Source organism: Salvelinus fontinalis, chromosome 17 (assembly GCF_029448725.1).
Source record: "Salvelinus fontinalis isolate EN_2023a chromosome 17, ASM2944872v1, whole genome shotgun sequence".
Lineage (NCBI taxonomy): Eukaryota > Metazoa > Chordata > Actinopteri > Salmoniformes > Salmonidae > Salvelinus > Salvelinus fontinalis.
Genome location: NC_074681.1, coordinates 16226182 through 16250680, shown reverse-complemented (window position 1 = coordinate 16250680; position 24499 = coordinate 16226182). Strand labels below are relative to the sequence as shown.

The 24499-nt window shown below is 42.7% G+C and overlaps 2 protein-coding genes across 3 annotated transcripts; both read right to left on the bottom strand.

Annotated features, from left to right (window-relative positions):
- Nucleotides 1-282: 282 nt before the first annotated feature.
- Nucleotides 283-8689, bottom strand: ipp (intracisternal A particle-promoted polypeptide). Its single transcript, XM_055866341.1, has 10 exons — nt 8483-8689; nt 7273-7735; nt 6939-7150; nt 6527-6746; nt 6172-6327; nt 5815-5982; nt 5510-5647; nt 5133-5255; nt 4777-4997; nt 283-1084 (listed from the first exon to the last, which is right to left on the bottom strand). Exons 2-10 carry the CDS (start codon nt 7625-7627, stop codon nt 860-862), a joined length of 1818 nt encoding a protein of 605 aa, XP_055722316.1. The 5' UTR covers nt 7628-7735; nt 8483-8689; the 3' UTR covers nt 283-859.
- A 6252-nt stretch (nt 8690-14941) lies between these two features.
- On the bottom strand, nt 14942-23779 carry LOC129813802 (phosphatidylinositol 3-kinase regulatory subunit gamma-like). Of its 2 annotated transcripts, none has more exons than XM_055866342.1 (7): nt 23376-23779; nt 18413-18807; nt 17938-18206; nt 17568-17744; nt 17386-17460; nt 17016-17186; nt 14942-16823 (listed from the first exon to the last, which is right to left on the bottom strand). In XM_055866342.1, exons 1-7 carry the CDS (start codon nt 23428-23430, stop codon nt 16517-16519), a joined length of 1449 nt encoding a protein of 482 aa, XP_055722317.1. In that variant the 5' UTR covers nt 23431-23779; the 3' UTR covers nt 14942-16516. The 2 variants fall into 2 exon arrangements, with proteins under 2 accessions (XP_055722317.1, XP_055722318.1); XM_055866343.1 differs by having other exon boundaries at nt 23671-23776.
- Nucleotides 23780-24499: the final 720 nt, after the last annotated feature.

Sequence of the window (24499 nt, the reverse complement as noted above, 5' to 3'; positions counted from 1 at the left end):
TAGTGCGTACGGCCCAGTACATCACTGGGGCCAAGCATCCTGCCATCCAGGACCTCTATACTAGGCGGTGTCAGAGGAAGGCCCTAAAAATTGTCAAAGAATCCAGCCACCCTAGTCATAGACTGTTCTCTTTGCTACCGCACGGCAAGCGGTACCGGAGCACCAAGTCTAGGTCCAAGAGGCTCCTAAATAGCTTCTACCCCTAAGCCATAAGACTCTTGAACGGCTAATCAAATGGCTACCCAGACTATTTGCATTGCCCCCCACCCACCCACCCACCCACGCTGCTGCTACTCTGTTATTATCTATGCATAGTCAATTTAATAACTCTCCCTACATGTACATATTACCTCAATTACCTCGACATCGGTGCCCCCGTACATTGACTCTGTACCGGTATGCCCTGTATATAGCCCCGCTATTGTTATTTACTGCTGCTCTTTAATTATCTGTTATTCTTATCTCACTTTTTTTATAGGTATTTTCTTAAAACTGCATTGTTGGTTAAGGGCTTGTAAGTAAGCATTTCACTAAGGTCTACACCTGTTGTATTTGGCGCATGTGACAAATACAATTGGATTTGATTTGTTTGGCATACATTTTAAAGTGAAAAATCTGAGTCTTCTGATACCATGGAATTGCCCCTAAGCTAAAGTCATTTTGGCATTTATAGCTCTGTAGCTAACTCAAGTATCCAGATCTCAGGCAAGGTTACTCGTCATGTAATCTCACGGTGCCAGACATAAAACAGTATTCTCGTCTGAGAATGACGTTTGTTCCAGAAAAAAAAGAAAACGGCTACTCATCAGGTTTTGCGGGTTCACCGAACCACCTCCCTTGGTTCTACTAGGGCTCAATCTCAGAGCACGGCCACGCCCCCGTCACAGCGACTGGTGATCATGTTGCCAATCTCCGTCCAGGTGTCCAGGTGGGGGTCGTAAATCTCCACAGAGTCCACCGTCACGGGGGCCGAGAAGTCTCTGCTGGAGGCCCGTCCCCCCACGGCGTACAGCAGTCCGTTAACGGCTGACACGGACACCCCGGCCCTCGCCACTGCCATGGGGGCCACCTCCACCCATTTCTCCTTTTAGAGGAAAGGAGTAATGGATACATAGTTGAGAGTAACCGTCTGAGGGAAATTAGAGGCGTTGTAGTGTTTCCATCTACAGTTGAAGTCGGAAGTTTACATACACCTTAGCCAAATACATTTAAAATCCGTTTTTCACAATTCCTGACATTTAATCCTAGTAAAAATTGTCTAAGGTCAGTTAAAATAAAATGGTGATCCTAAGAATGTGAAATGTCAGAATATTAGTAGAGAGAATGATTTATTTCAGCTTTTATTTCTATCATCACATTCCCAGTAGGTCAGAAGTTTACATACACTCTATTAGTATTTGGTAACATTGTCTTTAAATTGTTAAACTTGGGTCAAACGTTACGGGTAGCTTTCCACAAGAAATTGGGTGAATTTTGGCCCATTCCTCCTGACAGAGCTGGTGTAACTGAGTCAGGTTTACATTTTACATTTTAGTCATTTAACAGACGCTCTTATCCAGAGCGACTTACAGTAGAGTGCATACATTTTATTACATTTTTTACATTTCATTACATTTTACATACTGAGACAAGGATATCCCTACCGGCCAAACTCTCCCTAACCCGGACGACGCTATGCCAATTGTGCGTCGCCCCACGGACCTCCCGGTTGCGGCCGGCTGCGACAGAGCCTGGGCGCGAACCCAGAGACTCTGGTGGCGCAGCTAGCACCCTAGACCACTGCGCCACCCAGGAGGCCCAGGTTTGTAGGCCTCCTTGCTCGCATGCGCTTTTTCAGTTCTGCCCACAAATTTTCTATAGGATTGAGGTCAGAGCTTTGTGATGGGCACTCCAATACCTTGACTTTGTTGTCCTTAAGCCATTTTGCCACAACTTTGGAAGTATGCTTGGGGTCATTGTCCATTTGGAAGACCCATTTGCAACCAAGCTTTAACTTCCTGACTGATGTCTTGATGTTGCTTCAATATATCCACATAATTTTCCTGCCTCATGATGCCATCTATTTTGTGAAGTGCACCAGTCCCTCCTGCAGAAAAGCACCCCCACAACATGATGCTGCATCCCCGTGCTTCACGGTTGGGATGGTGTTCTTCGGCTTGCAAGCGTCCCCCTTTTTCCTCCAAACATAACGATGGTCATTATGGCCAAACAGTTCTATTTTGTTTCATCAGACCAGATGACATTTCTCCAAAAAGTATGATCTTAGTCCCCATGTGCAGTTTAAAACCGTAGTCTGTATTTTTTATGGCGGTTTTGGAGCAGTGGCTTCTTCCTTGCTGAGCGGCCTTTCAGGTTGCTGATTATAGGACTCGTTTTACTGTGGATATAGATACTTTTGTACCTGTATCCTCCAGCATCTCACAAGGTCCTTTGATGTTGTTCTGGGTTTGATTTGCACTTTTTGGCACCAAAGTACGTTCATCTCTAGGAGACACAACGCGTCTCCTTCCTGAGCGGTATGACGGCTGCGTGGTCCCATGGTGTTTATACTTGCGTACTATTGTTTGTACAGATAAACGTGGTACCTTCAGGCGTTTGGAAATTGCTCCCAAAGATGAACCAGACTTGTGGAGGTCTGCAATTTCTTTTGATTTTCCCATGATGTCAAGCAAAGAGGCACTGAGTTTGAACTCAAATTATGTCAATTAGCCTATCAGAAGCTTCTAAAGCCATGATATCATTTTCTGGAATTTTCCAAGCTGTTTAAAAGGCACAGTCAATTTAGTGTATGTAAACTTCTGACACACTGGAATTGTGAAACACTGAATTATAAGTTAAATAATCTGTCTGTAAACAATTGTTGGAAAAATGACTTGTATCATGCACAAAGTAGATGTCCTAACCAACTTGCCAAAACGATAGTTTGTTAACAAGAAATTTGTGGAGTGGTTGAAAAACTAGTTTTAATGACTCCAACCTAAGTGTATGTAAACTTCGGACTTCAACTGTATGTATGTGTGGTGTGTACGTGTGTGTATGTGTGACTATGCCCATCACTCTGGAGGTTGTGTCATGCCAAAACTATAGTTTGTTAACAAGAAATGTGTGGATGGTTTAAAAACTAATTTTAATGACTCCAACATAAGTGTATGTAAACTTCCGACTTCAACTGTACATAAAGCTATGATGAGGTATGGTGACAACGTGTGGCTTTTTAAACAAGGCTGTATATACAGTGCATTCGGAAAGTATTCAGATCCCTTGACTTTTTACAAATGTTGTTAGGTTACAGCCTTATTCTAAAATTGATTAAATTGTCCCCACCCCCTCAATCTACACACAATACCCCATAGTGACAAATCAAAAACAGGTTTTTAGAAATGTTTGCAATAAAATAAAATAAAAAGACATTTACATAAGTATTCAGACTCTTTTCTCAGTACTTTGCTGAAGCACCTCTGGCAGTGATTACAGGCTAGAGTCTTCTTGGGTATGATGCTACAAGCTTGGCACACCTGTATTTGGGGAGTTTCTCCCATTCTTCTTTGCAAATCCTCTCAAACCCTGTCAGGTTGGATGGGGAGCGTTGCTGCATAGCTATTTTCAGGTCTCTCCAGAGATGTTCGATCAGGTTCAAGTCCGGGCTCTGGCTGGGCCACTCAAGGACATTCAGAGACTTGTCCCAAAGTCACTCCTGCATTGTCTTGGCTATGTGCTTAGGGTCGTTGTCCTGTTGGAAGGTGAACCTTCGCCCCAGTCTGAGGTCCTGAGAGTTCTGGAGCAGGTTTTCATCAAGGATCTCTCTGTACTTTGGTCCGTTCATCTTTCCCTCGATCCTGACTCGTCTTCCAATCCCTGCTGCTTAAAAACATCCCCACAGCGTGATGCTGCCCCCATTATGCTTCACCATAGGGATGGTGCCAGGTTTCCTCCAGATGTGACGCTTGGCATTCAGGCCAAATAGTTCAATCTTGGTTTCTTTAGACCAGAGAATGTTGTTTCTCATGGTCCTTTAGGTGCCTTTTGGCAAACTCCAGGTGGGTTGTCATGTGCATTTTACTGAGGAGTGGCTTCCGTCTGGCCTATACCATAAAGGCCTGATTGGTAGAGTGCTGCAGAGATAGTTGTCCATCTGTAAGGTTCACCGATCTCCAGAGGAACTCTGGAGCTCTGTCAGAGTGACCATCAGGTTCTTGGTCACCTCCCTGACCATGGCCCTTCTCCCCTGATTGCTCAGTTTGGACAGGCAGCCAGCTCTAGGAAGAGTCTTGGTGATTCCAAACTTCTTCCATTTAAGAATGATGGAGGCCACTGTGTTCTTGGGGACCGTCAATGCTGCAGAAATGTTTTGGTACCCTTTCCCAGAGCTGTGTCTCGACACAATCCTGTCTCTGAGCTTTACGGACAATTCCTTTGACCTCATGACTTGGTTTTTGCTCATGCACTGTCAACTGTGGGACCTTATATAGACAGGTGTGTGCCTTTCCAAATCATGTCCAATCAATTGAATTTACCACAGGTGGCATACATTCAAGTTGTAGAAATATCTCAAGGATGATGAATGGAAACAGGATGCATCTGAGCTCATAGCAAAGGGTCTGAATACTTATGTCAATAAGGTATGTTTTGTATTTTTTTTACATTTGCAAAAATGTCTAAACCTATTCTCGCTTTCTCATTATTTTAGAATAAGGCTAACGTAACAAAATGTGGAAAAGGGAAGAGGGTTTGAATATTTTCCGAATGCACTGTATAAATCCACCATAACCCCCTCACCTCTTCAGGACAGTATTTCTCCACTGTCTCTAGGGAGCCCAGTGCCTCGTTCCAGCCCCCCACAGCGTATATGCAGTTGTTGAGGCAGGCCACGCCCACGTAGGCCCGCCGGGTCACCATGACGGGCAGGGCACTCCAGCGCCGGGAAATGGGGTCGTACACCTCCGCAGAACGCAGCTCCATCCCCTCATCACTGATCCCCCCGATCACATAGATGAAGCCTAGATATAGGGGAGATGGGAATGATCACCGGCCATTCAGAAAAATTCTGTCATTGAGACAGCAGAAGCCATTATATTGATACAGTATATTCTGTTGTAAATGTTTTATGTATTGTTATGTATGAATTGAATTACCCTGTAACTCGCAGCATCCAAAGTAATACCGAGGCACTGCCATGCTTCCAATGATCTCCCACTTATTCTCTGTCGGGTCGTAGCGCTCCATTGTCTTCCCTATCTCTGATCCAACCCAACCACCTGCAGGAACACAGCAGTGAGGAGACATGGTATTAATACCTTATCCCATAGACCCAAGTGACAGACTCTTGGACACTAATTTCTTCATTCCATTCTTTAAAAAAAATAACTGATCTGAAATGACTGATTTGGTGAAAGCTATGCAGTGGAAACCTTGCTTTCACCTGTCCAATCATGTTAGATCTGTGATGACTTCAAGGAGGGGAAACATTAAGCATGTATTCCCAATCAAGGCCTTGGCTTCGTTAGTTTACCCAGTGCGTAGAGAGCCCCGTGACAGGGGCAGACCCCGACACCACAGCGAGGGAAATTGAGAGAGGCCACAGCTGCCCACTGCTTAGTCACCGGGTCGTATCTCTCTGTGCAGTCAAATATCATGGAGTCCTTCTCCCCTGGGAAATGACAAGAAACAGAATACTAGAAACATAACTGTATTGCCCTGAGGAAGACACAGGTTGAAACACATGGCATGTTCTCCGCACAAACAAACACAGAACCACACAGACAGGACTCATTACTGAGTGGACTATCCTGGTTAAATAAATAAAATGAGTTTCACCTCCCACGACATAGATCATGCCCTCCAGCACAGCCACTCCCAGCCCGCTACGGGCCTGGTGCAGGGAGGACACGGTGGTCCAGTACTGGCTGAATGAGTCAAAGCGTTCCACGCAGCTCAGGGCCCGGCTGTCACTCCAACGGCCGCCCTGCAGCCTAGTGTAGCCTCCTGAGACAGGGGAAACCAACCGTGACGCAACAGCCTGGATCACTTCATTAAATAATTCAATTTGGATCGAGCTGGTACTCATATAATCTGCTGAGTTTACACTGAAGATGCTACAACAAAAATGGCCACCCCAGTTCTGTTGTCATCAACATATAAAGGTGGCCAGGTGCTGAACTGAGGTTTACCTACCTATGGCATAGAGGTATTTCCTGGCCTTTCTCCTTGGCCTCATCTTGGCTGGCTGTAACAGGCTGTACATCTTATTCTCTTTGGGAGACTTGCTGACCTCTGTGTATTCCCTCAGCAGTGTCTGCAGCGCCACCCGCAGGCTGAAGTCAGAAATGCCTACACAGAGAAATGATATGATGTCATCGATTAGCAGCACAACAATAAAAATCAGGGGGAAAGATACTGGTTTGGGGATAAGTACATTTTAATGGTGTGAGGAATATAAAATGATCTAAGAAAATCAGTTATTGATAAATCAGGAGAAATAAGGACATTCCTTCCTGACAAATCAGGAGGAAACATCTTTCCATCTAACCTTCGATGTACTTGAAGAGTCTCTGTGGGGAGAGCAGGGGGAACCTGACTGGGTCCAGCACCTCCACCACATGCTTCTTCCTCTTGGTCACGTCCTGTAGGACCCAGTCCATGGCCGCCGTGAACACCTGGTACTCATCCTCGATTCGCAACTCCTCGCTCCGCAGCAGCTTCACCAGCTGGCCCTTGGACAGGCCCCAGAACTCGTCCGACACACACACCTAAAGGTCAGATGTTTTGAATGTGATTTTGTTTTTTGATGTCAGTGGTAACAGGTTATTCACTTTTTGTTACACACCCTCAGCAGATTAGAACGAGATGAAATGAGAAAAGAGCCTCAGAGGCAAAGAGGGAAGAGAGAATCTGAAGACAGACAGACAGAGATGGAGGAAGAAAGAGACCATGCGTAGCACCTCCAGAAAGTGGACCTGGATGTAGTTCTCAGTGAACGCCAGCATGTCCATGCAGGCGATCTGCTCAAGGAACTGGTATACCCCCACACAGTTGGACGGGTCCATGTGGCCCTTGAGGAACTCTCCACAGATAGACACCACCTCACTCAGCTGCAGCATGTCTGCTGCCACCATCAGCTCCTGCATGTTCTCCACCGTCACATTAATCATACCTGGACGGGTTCAGTTCAAAGAAACACAAAAAAATCTGTATCATGTATTACTGTTCTTTGTATGAACACACTACGTGTACACTACACACTCAGTAAATGGTACATTTCCTGACAGGGCGAACCTGTGTATATGAACTCCAGCAGGACCTCAAACACGGGTGCCTCCACCCCCAGGATCTGGACCTCTTCCTTGTCTGCCTCGCTCATCCCCCCAGAGAAAAGAGCGGAGAAGTAGGGGCTGCTTGCAGCCAGAACCAGCTTGTGGACACTGAACACACGGCCTCCCAGCCGCAGCCTTACATCACAGAAATCTGTCCGGAGGCGCATCTTGTTCATCTGGGCCAGGATGAGTCGGGCGTAGCGGTCCGATGCAAACAGAGCCTGCTCAGCGGACTGGGTCGTCACACTAGTTGCAGGTATGTCACCGCCGCCACTGCTCCCAGGTGGTGAGCGAGGTGGAAACATCACAGAGGACATGGTGGCTCAGTCACAGGGAGGGAAAAAGACGGGGGCGGTGTCACAGACACGGTCTACCCTTACTGCTGCTTCATGGTGCAGGACTCTTCAAGTGGACACATCATCTGACTCTAGGGAGAAGAGCACGAGAAACATGAAAGATGATACAGTATGTTATGTTACATTTGAGATTGTAACAAGCTGGTATAACGTTACAATACAAAATAACATCATTATGATAAAAAGTGCCAAATATTTGATGCTGGTCTTCTGTTTGTTGCTTTTGTTTTCAACTGTGTTTGTGAGAACAAGAAATAGAGGGGATGAATTCTTTCCTCTATTGAGTTCAAGTGATGCATTATATAACTGTTCATGTATCAGTTATCAAAAAGGTCCCTTGTTTTTATATCATCACCACCATCTGGACTAGTTCAAACTGTACAACCAGCTCATGACAACATATTTGCTATAAAACACAGCATTTCATCCACCATTGATCTGTGACTTTGCTCTATGGATGCTAGCTAAATCTTGGATACAAAAATAATGAAGTTAGTTCACCTCACTTACTAGCAACCAGACCGAGATGGATTTATAATAATGTTAATTTAGTTAACGGTATAAAAAGTATAACAGCATCATCAGATCGATTGGTGTGTCCCACTAGTCTGGCTACTAGTGTACCGTCGCCCTAGAGATCAGTTGGTTGGTAAGCAAACATACCTGCAGCTAACGTTAGCTAGCTAACGTTAGCGCCTGCTAAATTATGTGACAGATAGGGTCAGACCATTTTATTATTTGAATGGTAAATCACGACAATAATCGAAACTGTTCAAATGGAACCTTGTCTACACAAAGGAAATATAATACACCAACCTGCACAGTTGCTTGTTAGTCCACATTAAGTTTCCAAGTTAGTTAATTTCCAGCAGGCAACTTCCGCAAACAGATCTGTCAATCTTTTTCTGGATCGACTGTACGGTCTTGAGTGGATGGAATACTAGCTCTAACTAAGCAAATACCAAACGTAAAATGAAGTCAACACCAGTAGATGGCATCATTGCCCTTAGCGTGCAAGTGAAGCACATGCAAAAAATAACCAGGGTTGGGACCAAAGGCCTGCATTGCTGCCTGCTTGCCTACCAAAATGAAGGGCACAGTCATTGAGTTAAAACCACATGATTATTATATATATAATTCTGCATGTAGCACTTGGTCGTAAGGAAAAGCAAGACATGGCCCATAGTTTGCAATATCTCTATCTTTTCTGTAGTTTGGTTATAATTTGTCCACAGTGCTGTTGATTGTTAAATGACAGGGCACACAGTGAGTGTTAACATTTTTTAAAATAGGGTTTAAGAGGTCATGGACCCTAGCCTTGTATATAATCCACCAGACTGATTTCCGCTGCGCTATTGGTTGTGAACCATTCATGTAAGCTTGTGAGATCAGACGGTTTGCGAGGCTTTACATGGCCCCTACATGCACTTACTGCACATTTGCCTGTAGCCCCTGCTTAGTGCTGAAGCTATTAACATTATGGCCATTAACTGTGTGAAACAACTGGCTAATCAAATATGTCAATTAGAACAGAATCAGGACAGTAAGCCTATAACAAGCTCGTTAATGTTTTTTGTAGAACATAGGCTACTGTACGAAAAGTGAATTGATTCAATTTACTTTTTGAACCTGAACCTGTTGACTGTCGTTAAATAGACTTTCTTTGGCCTGACGACACAGGGTGGACATTTATAGCCCACCAACCCATTACTTCTTTCATTTTTGGGACATTTGGATGATTTCATTGTCTGGAACCCTGTTCACGGTGTCTGAAACCTGTTCCTCTTTAACCTTAAGGTTAAAAAGGTCAATTAATCAAGAAATTGGTTCAATTAGCTCATGCGATTTAAAGAAGATCTTCAAATCCCTCTTCTTCTCCACTAGTTAGCCCTTTATAAATGGAATCTATACATCAAGTCAAAGTTTATTGGCTGCGTACACAGTTTAGCAGATGTTATAGCTGGTGCAGTGAAATGCTTATGTTACTAGCTCCTAACAATGCAGTAAAATGTCAAAGTTTTTGAAATTATAAATTATATCAAGAAATGGCGGAACGAATTCAATTAACAATTCAAATAGCACTGTAACAGTAATCCAAATGCAATCTACATATATATACAGCAAATTAATTTACACAAGAATGATATGTACAGCAGTAGATATATTAGAGTGAGCTATGTCAAGAATCCAGTATATAAATAAATATACAGTGTGAATTAACAGTGTAACTAAAATGCAATGTACTGTACAGTAGTAGAAATATTAGAATGAGCTATGTCGCAAATACAGTATTTAAATGCACAGTACAAAACCCCATGGCAAAATGGACAGAAGGGTACACCTGATATCCATTCAGGTGCAGGGTACACCTGATATCCATTCAGGTGCAGGGTACACCTGATATCCATTCAGTGAGGTTTTGTATCTCGTGTATCTCCCTAATATCAAATGCAGTTCGTTCTGTGGCCTTGTGAGGGATATCATCAGTAGAGTATCTTTGCCTGACTGTAGGTCTTATATCCTCTTACTCCTCCTGGCTGACCTCGCCATCCTTACACTTCCAGCTCTAATTCCTCCGTGATTAGTCCCCAGCGGCCCTTCAGCCATCTGCATGTAGCTATTGGTTTCCAATCCCAGGCCACATCCAAGTGACACTGGCCCTGTGCCAGCCCAGTGGCCATATTAATCTTTCAGAGCTGAACACCTTTACACGGTTGACTGTCGAGGTGGACGGAGGTTCTTGTTCACGGACAGAGGTGAGATAATTTTGTGAGGATTATGAGGGGGCCCGGGCCAATTGGGGTCCGCAGTTAAATCAGAGGTCATACTCAGTGCAAGTGGACTCAAACTGATCAGGTGAGACTCGTGAGAGTAACTGGGATGGAAAAGAGGACTCCCGGGTAAACTGTGGCAATTGTAAGTGGATTTTCCTGGATAAATAAATACATTAATAATTATAATTATAATTATATGATGAGGGTGAGTGAAGAAGGGTTATGAGGTTTAATTAGAGGAGGACAGTGTGTTAAAGATGGATCCCCTGGCTGCCAAACTAGCTCCTACAGATCTTATTTGCTGGATTAGCATCCCCCTGGATGGTTTGTTAGCAAGCATAGGGCGGTCAGTCAGCAGGAGGTAGTAGCATACTAACACTGCTGAACCAGCAGAACGTCTGGCCTCAACCCTCTATCTGACCAGAGATGCCAGAGGTAGCTTTTGCCAAAAGGTCAAGCCGAAAACAACCATGTAAGGTTACATAAACATGGGACAATATAAGACTTCATGGTAAAACTTAATGAAGGGATTCTAAGTAGTCTATAAACAGTTAATTGTTTGCTTATAGATTTTATTTATAAGTAAATTAGATCCCCGAGGTAGTAATGCCCTGGGATAGACAGTCACTTGACTAATATAATGAAGCATTAAGGCCCGAGGAGGTGTGGTACATAGCCAATATACCTTGGCTAAGGGTTGTTCTTAGGCACGACGCAACGCCATATAACAAATCCCAGAGTTGCCTTATTGCTATTATAAACTGGTCACCAACGTAATTAGAACAGTAAACAAGTAATTTTGTGTTATACCCCACAGCTTTCAGCCAATCCGCATCCAGGACCCAAACTACCTCGTTTATAATTAAGCAATAAGGCCCGAGGTTGTGTGGTATATGGCCAATACCGCACGGCTAAGAGCCGTTCTTATGCACGACACAACGCGGAGTGCCAGTTTCAGGTCAAGTCATTGGAAATATACTACAAACCCCCGAGGTGCCTTATTGCTATTATAAACTGGTTACCAACGTAATTAGAGCAGTAAAAATACATGTTTTGTCGTACCTGTGGTATACGGTCTGATATACCACGGCTGTCAACCAATCAGCATTCAGGCCTCGAACCACCCAGTTTATAATACCAAATAAATAGGATAAATGACTCAGTCAACACTGGCAACAAGAACGGTTCAGCAATGGAACAATGTGTGCACAGTAGTGATAAAATACACAGCAGGCCTGGATAAAATTGAGAAGACAAGTAAAAATCTAAGCAAGCATGTATATAATAAAATTACAGTTAATAAAATAAGATTTTTACTAGGTTGAAATGACATTAAAACAAATTGTATAACGAGGATAAGCCTATTCTTTGTAATTGTGTGAGCATTGACTGGATGTCATGAAGCAGTTAGGACAATTTTTGTTTAATGTTTGGGGACCTTCAAGATTCTGCAGTATTACAAAACAGACAATGTATGCATAACTAACCACATTTTTTCATGCCTTCCACAAAACATCCAAGTGTATATATGCTGGTGAAAGGAAAGAATCACCCGTGTCAGTCACTGGGCTACAGTCTGCCACCAACATAGCAACTGGCTGCTGATTGGCTGCCAGTCAGAGATCAGCTCGCCGTTTCATTGGTGGACCAGGTTGGTGTGGAACCGGAGAGGCAGACAGAGACAGAGGGGAGAGCCGTCATTGGCTCAATTGCCAATGCCTGAGAGCAGGTTTGACGGTGTAGTTTAGGGTTGTCACTAGTTACCAAAACCACAAAGTCATAAACCCCGCCTATTTCTTATATTCCTCGGCTCAAAATTTGATTTTAAACCTAACCTGAACCACACTGCTAACCTTATGCCTAACCCTAACCTTAATTTAAAACCAAAAAGCAAATTTTTGTTTTCATTATTTTTTACGATATAGAACATTTTTACTCTGTGACTGGGGTAACTAGTGGAAACAGTATTTTAGGTGTGACTATAAAGGTACTTCATTCTCCTCAAGCCCTCCTTGCTCTGAAGTTATTTCGAAGGGGGGGATTGTGATAGTAAGAGAGCAAGGGATTGTAAAAAAAATAAATAAAACAGTACGTGAATTATCAATGGAAGAATGCAAATGTGCAAATATTGCCATGATAGAAAGAGATGAGGGTTATGGCGGGAAGACAGTTTCAGGTCAAGTCAGTCAGAGAGTTCAAACCAGGTAGCATCGATTATTAGGCTCAAACTGATAAAGTGAAGTTGGGACGAAAGTTAAGGGTTAAATTGGAGGTGTAATCGGAGCTGTCATTCTGTCACTCAGTGTTGCAGTGCAAAATTAACCTGTGCAATCTGTCTCGTGTAATCTGTCTCCGTGATGCTTTGCCTTCTGTCCACTTTATAATCAGGAACACACTGACACGCGCACACACACACACACACACACACACACACACACACACACACACACACACACACACACACACACACACACACACACACACACACACACACACACACACACACACACCCTGGTAGTGAGTCAGCAGCAGCTCATGGTGGCTGGCACGGTTGCAGTGAGAACATACAGGCTGTCCTGACTCCACTGCATCTGGTCCATCCTTCCCGCCAAGCAGGCTGTCCTGTCCACTCTCTAAACCCTGCCCACCCTGCCCACAATTTCTCTTAAATATGCACTATGCAAAAATTGCTCCTCCATTTCCTGGTTGCTAAAATTGTAATAGTTTGCCACATAAACTTCAGTTTATGTGACAAAACAAGCAATTATAGTGTAGAGAATCATTGTACCATCTAAACCACTGTGAAATTGCTTTTCGATAACCAAAAATATAGTATTTTCAGCTGTTTTAAACTGGTATGCAAAACCGGGGAGCATAGAAATAGTGCACATAGAACAGATCTACTGCTTCTTCAACCTGGTCTCAGAGCATTTCGTATTATTCTGTACGTATATCTGTGACACTCCATTTAGTATATGTTACGTTTCGTATGGTATGTATACATTTCCATCACTCATTTGAGATATTATGTTACGAATTTACAAAATATACAATATGTTTAGTAATTTTCAAAACATACAAAATGTTTACAAATTTGCAAAACATATGATATGTTACAAATTAGCTAGGTGGCTAATGTTAGCTACTGTAGCTTGTTAACGTTAGCTAGGCTAGGGGTTAAGGTTAGGGTTAGGTAGTTAGGTGGTAGTTAGGTAGGTTAAACGCTTAGGGTTAGGGGAAGGGTTAGCTAAAAGAGTTAAGGTTAGGGTTAGGGGAAGGGTTAGCTAACATGCTAAGTAGTTGCAAAGTAGCTAAAAAGTAGTAAGTAGTTTAAAAGTTACTAATTAGCGAAAATGTTAAGGTTGTCCGTGATGAGATTCGAACACACAACCTTTGGGTTGCTAAACGTTCATGTTATACACCCACCTCGACCAACCACTCTCCTTTCGTTTTTACCTCAAGTAACCATCTGTCTTATGTAGCCATACCAAACGTAACATATATTAAATGGGGTATCTCGGATTTACGTGCTCTGAGACCAGGTTGGCTTCTTAAACTTGCTTTTAATGAGAATGAAAGATCTATCACATTTCTATGCAAATTTTGTCTTCTCCCAAAAAGTTGAACTTCGCAGCTTTCAAATTTGACTTTAAACCTATCCCTAACCTTAACCCTAAAATTAACCACCCTTCTAACCTTATTCTTAACCCTAACCTTAACCCTAAATTTAACCACCCTTCTAATCTTATTCCTAACCCTAACCTTAACCCTAAATTTAACCACCCTTCTAACCTTATTCCTAACCCTAACCTTAACCCTAAATTTAACCACCCTTCTAACCTTATTCCTAACCCTACATTTAACCACCCTTCTAACCTTATTCCTAACCCTAACCTTAACCCTAAATTTAACCTTTCTTCTAACCTGATTCCTAACCCTAACCGTAACCCTAAATTTAACCACCCTTCTAACCTTATTCCTAACCCTAAATTTAACCACCCTTCTAACCTTATTCCTAACCCAAACCTTAACCCTAAATTTAACCACCCTTCTAACCTGATTCCTAACCCTAACCCTAAATTTAACCACCCTTCTAACCTGATTCTAACCCTAACCTTAAAATAACACCAAAGTAGCTTTTTTGAAGAATCTGACTTTGTGGCTATCTTATCTAATGGAAACCCTCATCCATTTTTTCTTATTTGACCCATGTCGCCACTTTTTTTTCTCTCTGTTTCTGATTGTCTCATGTGTTATGTCCCCATGTCGCTTCTCAATCACTCTCATCACACCAGGATTTTATAGAGGTGAAAGAATGTCCTGAGGCTGGGGGGATGATCTGTCCATAAGCAGCTGCTCGGGTGAGAGATTTCACTCCCGCCTCGTGTGTAGGATTGGCAGCAAAATTTAAAGGCATAGTGATGTCTTCATAAGATATATATTGTAATTGATTGGTTGCATTAACACACACTTGGAAGAAGTAGAACAAGGACAACACAACTTCAACAAAACCCTCATCAGTTTATTGTCTTCAGCAAGAAAAATTAAGAATCTCACATTGCTTAAAGTCGCCCCAGGAGCTTCCTCAATGCTCCTGTCTAGTTTTTAAGAAAGACTAAAACACCCTCCATCAAACCAACCACAAAAGTTTTACAGTATCTCAATACAGAGTGTCTTTTGTCCTCAAACTTGACATATGTGCCAAGAACAAAATTTATTATTTTCCTTAAGCTATGTAGGCCTACATGTCATGAGGAAATATTATTCGCTCTTCTTGAGCAATGCCACAGTTCAAGTAATAGAGACAGAATGTACACTTCCGCATCTCTGGCAGTTCACACAATGTTCTTAAAAGGTCACGTCATCAGATGAATAACACCACCAATTAAAAGATAGTGCATTTCTGTGGCAAAAGCTGACGACCCCCCATAATTATAATAATGAATTTCTAAAATTACAAATACTGTTGGATTGCACTTTCCTCAAGCTTTCATCTTCTGTGGCATATTTCAGAAAATATATAATATCAAAAAATACAAAAAGCTTATACTTTGAATAACAGAATATAATATACAGTACTTCAATTTATGTTTTGATCAAGCACGTGTGGTGTTTTCCGCCATCACCATAAATGTCATTTTCTGGTCGGAATATATACTTTTATCACTAATAGCAAGTGCTTTGGTTATTGGATACAATATGGAAAATGTCATTCTAAGGATATCCAGAAAATAGTTTATGCTACATACAGTACATATCAACTGGTAACTGGGTTATATTTTGACAAAAAAAAAGCAGCGCTACTGTCAAGATGCGCCACATCAGTTCCTATATTTGCATGACTATGTACTGAAATACCCAGAACATGTTTGGTATGTATACCACAGCTAGCTACGCCACTGAGTCAGCCATCTTGTTTTTCTGTACCATTATATTCTAATTCCACTTTTATGATCTTCCGTGCATGGACATCACAACAATTAAAATGTTTTGAAATAAATTCTAAATTCAAAGGTATTGGGTGTATTACAATCTCATTTTACATTAGCACCAGTACTTGTGTTGTCAAAATGGGACCCTAGAAGTCCAAATAAAAAACAGTACCTGACAAATACCAACATATTGTGACGTAGTATATGTTGTCAGTCATCTCCCGGATGACCAGGCCCACTAAAACAAATAAAATCCCATGAAATAAAAGGTGAAAAATGGGTACAAAAAAACAAATAGCAAACAGAATCTTATAAAAAACTAAGTCCTAGCTGACATTCAAGTTCCGGTCAAAGTTCCAATTAAGTGAAATTACATTCACCAATCCGTTGGAATCATCCTAGTGCAAATTTCACACATTCTTCTTCGAGAAAAGAACGCCCTCAAGTTGTTCTCGTAGGATAGCTTCAGTACGCAAACATGTCCGCCCTCAAGTTGCTACAGTACACAAACATGTCCGCCCTCAAGTTGCTACAGTACACAAACATGTCCGCCCTCAAGTTGCTACAGTATACAAACACGTCCGCCCTCAAGTAGTCCTCATAGGATAGCTACAGTACGCAAACACGTCCCACAGCTGACTAATCTACATCTCCGGAGCGGCTGCAGGGAGTCCAGCGGGTAGTTTAGTTTGAGTCTGTAGAAGGTGGTGTTCCTCCGTCTGTTGTAGCAGGCAGTCCTCTGTGGCTGTGTGTGGCAAGGCTGACGAGACAGGAGTGACGTGGACAGGGTGCTCCAGCCGGACGTCCAGGGCCTGGTTGTGCTGTGCCAGGGAGTTGAGGCGGTAGTGCAGAACGAGCTCCTTCAGAGAGCAGTGGAGGTCGTAGGGCTCAGCGAAGCCATAGCCACGTGGCGTGCTATAAATCATGCAATGCTTCACTTCTACATTAACACTGAAAGGATACAAAATAAAAATATAGGTTAGTACCAGTGTAGTGGCCCTAAGCCTTGGGAACATGGATCACAGTGAAGTAACTTATCAAGAGCCTATAAAACAGTGTAGCAGTATTCCCATATTCTTCCAAGTCTACTTTCCTTCATGACTATTACATATTGTTATTTTTTCACAGGAAGAGGACACTCACACTACGGAGCAGGCGTAGCAACCCTGCTTGCTGCTCTCGCGAATCAGGAAGGTTCCGGTGGGTTTGTCCATCAGCATCTCCTCAGCCTGCGTCCTGCTCAGCTCGCCCACGAACCAGCTCCCCTCGTCATGGTGCGCCAGTCTCTCACTCTCGCCCTTCAACACGTAGGTGCTGCACACACCAGAAAGGACATTTAACAAATCTTTAATTGATAAGAATCGTAAATGATAAGTAAGTAGTGTGCATACTATTTATACATTAGTATTGAATAAGTTCTAAACAGTTATAAGCACTACACGCATTTCTTAGCACAACTAAATACAATTAAGAAGTATTATAACAACTTAGATCTATAATGTGAAATACTTACTTGTCACTGCTATTGTCTTGGAACCCCAGCCAATCGTTAATGCGTTTCTGTTGCACACCTTCGTGATTCAGCCAACTGAAAACCAAAGAAAATGAATGTCAGTGACAAGTGTTTGAAAAAAGCTACTTTTCATTAACAGTGACTTTAATAGAATAGAATAAAATAGAAGTAATGTAACGTACTTGAGGTACTCGTCTCTGATGTTGCGTAGCTCTATGAGGTCAGGCCTGAGGCTGTTGATCCTCCTGTCTGTCTCTCTGTAGTCCTGGACCTGGGTCCTCAGGTCCTGTTCCAGATGGACCTTACTGTCATAGATCTCCCCCAGCCGAGACTTTAGCTTCTCATAGTTCATCAGGAATCTGGGGAGCAAAGGTCATGAGGGGTCAAAAGAAGGGTCAGGGGTAGTGCCACTGGCCTGAGCTGAACCACAGCTGCATACAAGTCAGAGGGAGGAAACAATAAAAAGACATCCATCTATCCACACTATGAGCATACGTCTCACATTCCATGTGAGATAGACCAAGATGCAACCAGACTAGTTACCAGACTCACCTCTCCAAGTCCTTCTCTGTTCCCTTAGATCGAATGCTCCTCTCACACTCCTCCCCATAACGCTCCTGCTCGCGACACTGCTCCTCGAAGATCAGCATGGTCTCGTTAAAGGCCTCTATCGCAGTTCTCTTCATCTGGATCTCCTGTGAGGTTTTATTGTAGGCCTCGTACAGACAGTCAAACTGTTGACTCTTCTCCTGGTACTGACTGTGGTACTCCTGTAGCTTCCTCCCGGCCACATCAACACTGTCCACTTTCACCTGCTCATCCTGGATACAGACAGACATATTTAATACATTTATGAAACTCACGGCTGGTCCAGCAGACATAAACTTGTTGTCTGTGCATGATGATTGTCTTCAATTTAGTTACGAAACCAAAGGCAAATTTCCTTCCCTGACAAATGTCAACTCAACTCTGTTGCATTCTTTGAAGACCGTCTTGAAACAGCAGATGAGAGGTGCCTACTGCCTACCTGTTGGAAGCGGGAGACAGGGTGTGTGAGCATGACGTCCAGTACAGCGTTGTATTCCACCAGAGGATGGTGCTGGTAGTGCCAGATGAGCTCCACTACAGAGCAGAAGGTCAGGGGCTCTGAAAAGCCATACTTCCCCTCACGGTGGTAGATCTTAATAAGCTTGCTGTGCCCGTCTTTTCTCAGCGTTAGCGTGAAGTCTCCTTGTGTCTTAGTGGAAGCGTCACGAACCAGGAAGGAACCATCAGGTGTGTCGCGGAGCTTCTCGTTGACTTCCTCCCTGGAAATGTCTCCCCAGTACCACTCGGCATCCTGCAGGGGATATACTGGGGCTTCCCTTAGGCAGTTGTCGTTCATGAAGGAGGTAATGGGTTTGGCTGACCTGGGAGGGAGAGCTGAAAGAAAAAGAGATCAGATCAGGATGACAGTTTGTAAGAAAAAGCTGTTTCAGCACAAGTGGGGGGGGGGGTGCATCTCTATTCAACCCCCCCATACACACACACTCTCTCCAGACACTGTCAAATCTCCAGACAAGTCTAGACATGTCCCCAGCTGATAACAGTTTCTGTCCTAATGGCCCAGATCGACCATACCAGGACTGAGAACATGCCAGACTGCCACATGCTCTGAAACAAAGACGGTGGACAAGATCGGTCAGTGAAAAAGAGGGTAGGTTCACACACACAAAGCCGGCTAACTCCAGTATGCTTTTAATATTTTTTTCTTGCAGGGGAAATAGATTTGACATATTTTTCAACAGGTCAGAAAAACCAACAATGAAGCTAAAGCAAATGTAAATGCTGCAAATTCTGCCCATTTTCACTGGTCTGTCAGTAAAGTGCAAATGTAAACCAAACTTTGGATGGGGTAAATTTTACATCCCCTGCTTGTCCAGTGTCCAAACTGCAACCGCCCCAAACCATAAACCATCCATCTTCAGGGAGGATTCTAAAGTTATGATCATATATATAAAACAATTTCATTTTTCAGACTTTCTCAACCCTCTTAAAGGTGCACTATGCAGAAATCGCTCTGCTATATCCCGGTTGCAAAACTTCTAAAAGTTCTCCTAATTTCCGTTTATGAGACAAAACAAGCAAGTATAGTGTAGAGAATCACATTTATATGTGAAAAGTTACATATTGCAGCTTTAACTTTTCCATATACATTTTAAAACTAACAACAACAAAAAACGTCTGGATCTCTACAAAAATGACAAGAGGGGGTTGGGGATGGGGGGAAAAAACCACATCAAGAGGAGGAGAAAGGTGATATGTTTCACTACAGGACAGAAGTACCTTTCAGGAACCTGTAGCAGAATTGCACATAACTTCAGTCAGGAGGAAATGTGGGTTTCTCGCTCCCTCTTTTTTTAACAACTTTAAAATAAGCCCAAGACAGGTGCAAAAGCACTATGGAAGACAGGCAGCAGAAGCTGAAACCCTGGATTCCTACTAGACTTAGCGAAATTCACCCTGCACACCTACTGTATGCATGTATGTATGTATGTATGTATGTATGTATGGATGGATGGATGGATGGATGGATGGATGGATGGATGGATGGATGGATGTATGTATGTATGTATGTATGTATGTATGTATGTATGTATGTATGTATGTACAGTTGAAGTTTACATACACTTAGGTTAGAGTCATTAAAACTTGTTTTCAACCACTCCACAAATTTCCTGTTAACAAACTATAATTTTGGCAAGTCGGTAAGGACATCTACTTTGTGCATGACATAAGTAATTTTTCCAACAATTGTTTACAGACAGATTATTTCACTTATAATTCATTGTATCACAATTCCAGTGGGTCAGAAGTTTGCATACACTAAGTTGACTGTGCCTTTAAACAGCTTGGAAAATTCCAGAAAATGATGTCATGGCTTTAGAGGCTTCTGATAGGCTAATTGACATTTTTTGAGTCAATTGGAGGTGTACCTGTGGATGTATTTCAAGGCCTACCTTCAAACTCAGTGCCTCTTTGCTTGACATCATGGGAAAATCATAAGAATTCAGCCTCAGAAAAAAATGGTAGACCTCCACAGGTCTGGTTCATCCTTGAGAGCAATTTCCAAACGCCTGAAGGTACCACGTTCATCTGTGCAAACAATAGTACGCAAGTATAAACACCATGGGACCACGCAGCCGTCATACCGCTTAGGAAGGAGACGCGTCGTCTCCTAGAGATGAACGTACGTTGTTGGGAAAAGTGCAATCAATCCCAGAACAACAGCAAAGGACCTTGTGAACATGCTGGAGGAAACAGGTACAAAAGGGTGAATTATGGCCCATTCCTCCTGACAGAGCTGGTGTAACTGAGTCAGGTTTGTAGGCCTCCTTGCTCGCACACGCTTTTTCAGTTCTGCCCACACATTTTCTATAGGATTGAGGTCAGGGCTTTGTGATGGCCATTCCAATACCTTGACTTTGTTGTGCTTAAGCCATTTTGCCACAACTTTGGAAGTATGCTTGGGGTCATTGTCCATTTGGAAGACCCATTTGCGACCAAGCTTAAACTTCCTGACTGATGTCTTGAGATGTTGCCTCAATATATCCACATAATTTTCCTGCCTCATGATGCCATCTATTTTGTGAAGTGCACCAGTCCCTCCTGCAGCAAAGCACCCCCACAACATGTTGCTGCCACCCCCATGCTTCACGGTTAGGATGGTGTTCTTCGGCTTGAAAGCCTCCCCCTTTTTCCTCCAAACATAACAATGGTCATTACGGCCAAACAGTTCTATTTTTGTTTCATCAGACCAGAGGACATTTCTCCAAAAAGTATGATCTTTGTCCCCATGTGCAGTTGCAAACCATAGTCTGGCTTTTTTAATTGCGGTTTTAGAGCAGTGGCTTCTTCCTTGCTGAGTGTCCTTTCAGGTTATGTCGATATAGGACTCGTTTTACTGTGGATATAGATACTTTTGTATCTGTTTCCTCCAGCATCTTCACAAGGTCCTTTGCTGTTGTTCTGGGATTGATTTGCACTTTTCGCACCAAAGTACGTTCATCTCTAGGAGACATAACTCGTCTCCTTCCTAAGCGGTATGACGGCTGCGTGGTCCCATGGTGTTTATACTTGCATACTATTGTTTGTACAGATGAAAGTGGTACCTTCAGGCATTTGGAAATTGCTCCCAAGGATGAACCAGACTTATGGAGGTCTGCAATTGTCTTTCTGAGGTCTTGGCTGATTTTCCCATGATGTCAAGCAAAGAGGCACTGAGTTTGAAGGTAGGCCTTGACATACATCCACAGGTACACCTCTAATTGACTCAAATAATGTCAATTAGCCTATCAGAAGCTTCTAAAGCCATGACATCATTTTCTGGAATTTTCCAAGCTGCTTAAAGGAACAGTCAATTTAGTGTATGTAAACTTCTGACACACTGGAATTGTGATACAGTGAATTATAAGTGAAATAATCTGTCTGTAAACAATTGTTGGAAAAATTACTTGTGTCATGTGTAACAGTATAACGTTAGTACGTCCCCTCGCCCCGACATGGGCGCGAACCAGTGACCTTCTGCACACATCAACAAGGTTGCCCACGAAGCATCGTTACCCATCGCACCACAAAGGCCGTGGCCCTTGCAGAGCAAGGGGCAACACTACTTCTAGGTTTCAGAGCAAGTGACGTAACTGATTGAAACGCTAGTAGCGCGTACCCGCTAACTAGCTAGCCATTTCACACCCGTTACACTCACCCCCCTTTCAACCTCCTCCTTTTCCGCAGCAACCAGTGATCCGAGTCACGGCACCAATGTAACAGTATAACTTTAAACCGTCCCCTCGCCCCGACACGGGCGCGAACCAGGGACCCTCTGCACACATCAACAACTGACACCCACGAAGCGTCGTTACCCATCGCTCCACAAAAGCCGCGGCCCTTGCAGAGCAAGGGGCAACACTACTTCTAGGTTTCAGAGCAAGTGACATAACTGATTGAAACGCTAGTAGCGCGTCCCCGCTAACTAGCTAGCCATTTCACACCCATTACACATGCACAAAGTAGATGTCCTAACCGACTTGCCAAAACTATAGTTTGTTAACAAGAAATTTGTGGAGTGGTTGAAAAACGAGTTTTAATGACTCCAACCTAAGTGTATGTAAACTTCGGACTTCAACTGTATGTATGTGTGGTGTGTAAGTGTGTGTATGTGTGACAGTGCCCATCACTCTGGAGGTTGTGTCATGATGTAAAGTAGCCTAGGGGCTAATACACAAATACCGTATTATGAGGAATAGAGTTTATAAAAGCCCATATAAAGATACATTAATTATGTATTTCAGTTCATGTAGTACAAGGAATTGTCCCTCTCTTTGACACAAACCAGCCCAATGCACCATGTCATTCACACATTCGCTTATAGAGACCACTAAATAAAAAATATCACACGATGTGATATATTCTAAACTATTACAATATCACATCAAGTAGCATAGGCTACACGTGAATTGATAGTTTGAAAATAAGTCATGCGACAAGTTAGTAGGCTTTCAGTGCTTGCGTACGAATTAAATATGGTCGGCTACAGTAGACTAGAGGAGAAAGGGGAACAAAGCAGTCGTTTCATGCGGAATTTCTTCTCCACTCAACATTGTTCACGCGCTGGTAAGATGCGTTATAACATAATAATACGATACAGAGTATTTCACCAACATACGCCCAAAAATATCATGTTTAATTTTGATATATCTCGTAAGTAACACGAAGCAAGACAAAGAGCAAAACCACCGCGTCAAGCAAGTCCACGAGAAAAAGTATTACGTAATTGGCAAGCAGCGAATTGCACTTTGCATGTCTGGGCAAAGCCCATAGAGGGGACACACAATAATGTACCAGCACGGACACCTGTGTGTGCACAACTGGCCAAATGTCAACGTTCAATCATCGTTGGAATTGATGATTAATATGATAATATGCATAATGATTACAGATCCAACAAATACCTGGAGGCGCCTGATCCATTTCGATGTAGAATATGACTTCAGAGGGATAAAACATCCCGTTCCAAACGTTTATATTGCAAACCGTCTTGTTATGAGGTATCTTTCAATGTCTTGCGATGCGTGAGAAATACAACTTTTACTTGCACCAGAGTGAAAGGATCATAATGGCAAGTAGTTTTAGGAACATATGCGGCCGATTTCAGATTAGACAGCCAGTAGCAGGATTGTCCATTAGTCCAATTTCCAAGAAAATAATTTGCGCCAAACTCGTAATTGGTTCAATACATTTACTCACAGAAAGTGTTCTGCAAAAAAATATAGTCATTTCCAGCCACGTCTGTCAGTATGGCCGGTAAGGCGCCGCTCCAAACTTCATCGCGCAGATGTAGCAGTCAGGAGATTTTAAACGGATCTGGAACATCATCTTGGGAGAAACCAAAAGACACCACTTTCAGAGGGAGGGCTGCCCCCACAAGGCGGATTGCTTAAAGCAGACAGACAGAAAATAGTATACATTTCTGATGTAAATCTGAAATAGTATCATGTGGTCTTGTATTTGAGTGATTGTAGCCTATATAGCCTTATAGACAGAAGATTATTTAGACAGAAGATTATTAGTGGGTATTGTGTGATAACCGCACCCATAAATTGGAAGTGGTACCTTCCCTGCCCTATCATTTCATTGAAGGATCTCAATGCAAGGTAATTTGCTGATTTATTTGACGACACGGATGGAAGGAACAACCATGCACACAGATAAATTGTTTATTTTCAATAATTATTCTCAGAATTGCAAAGGCATGGACAGGCAGATCCTGATCGATGAGTAAATGAACAACAATAACCAATATGAATAGCTTTCCAGGTGCTGTTTAAATGTTACAAGATACTACTAACCGGATCAGTTATATAAATTGGACCTAGCGGTAATATGTGGTAATATGCTGTTAATTGAAATTAGATCATCATTAATATGCAGGTATAGGCCTACCACTATTACTACAGTACTATTACATTTGACCTTATAATTGCTACTATTACTACAGTACTATTACATTTGACCTTACATTTGACTAAATAACTTTTTTGCTCGCTTTGAGGACAATACAGTGCCACTGACACGG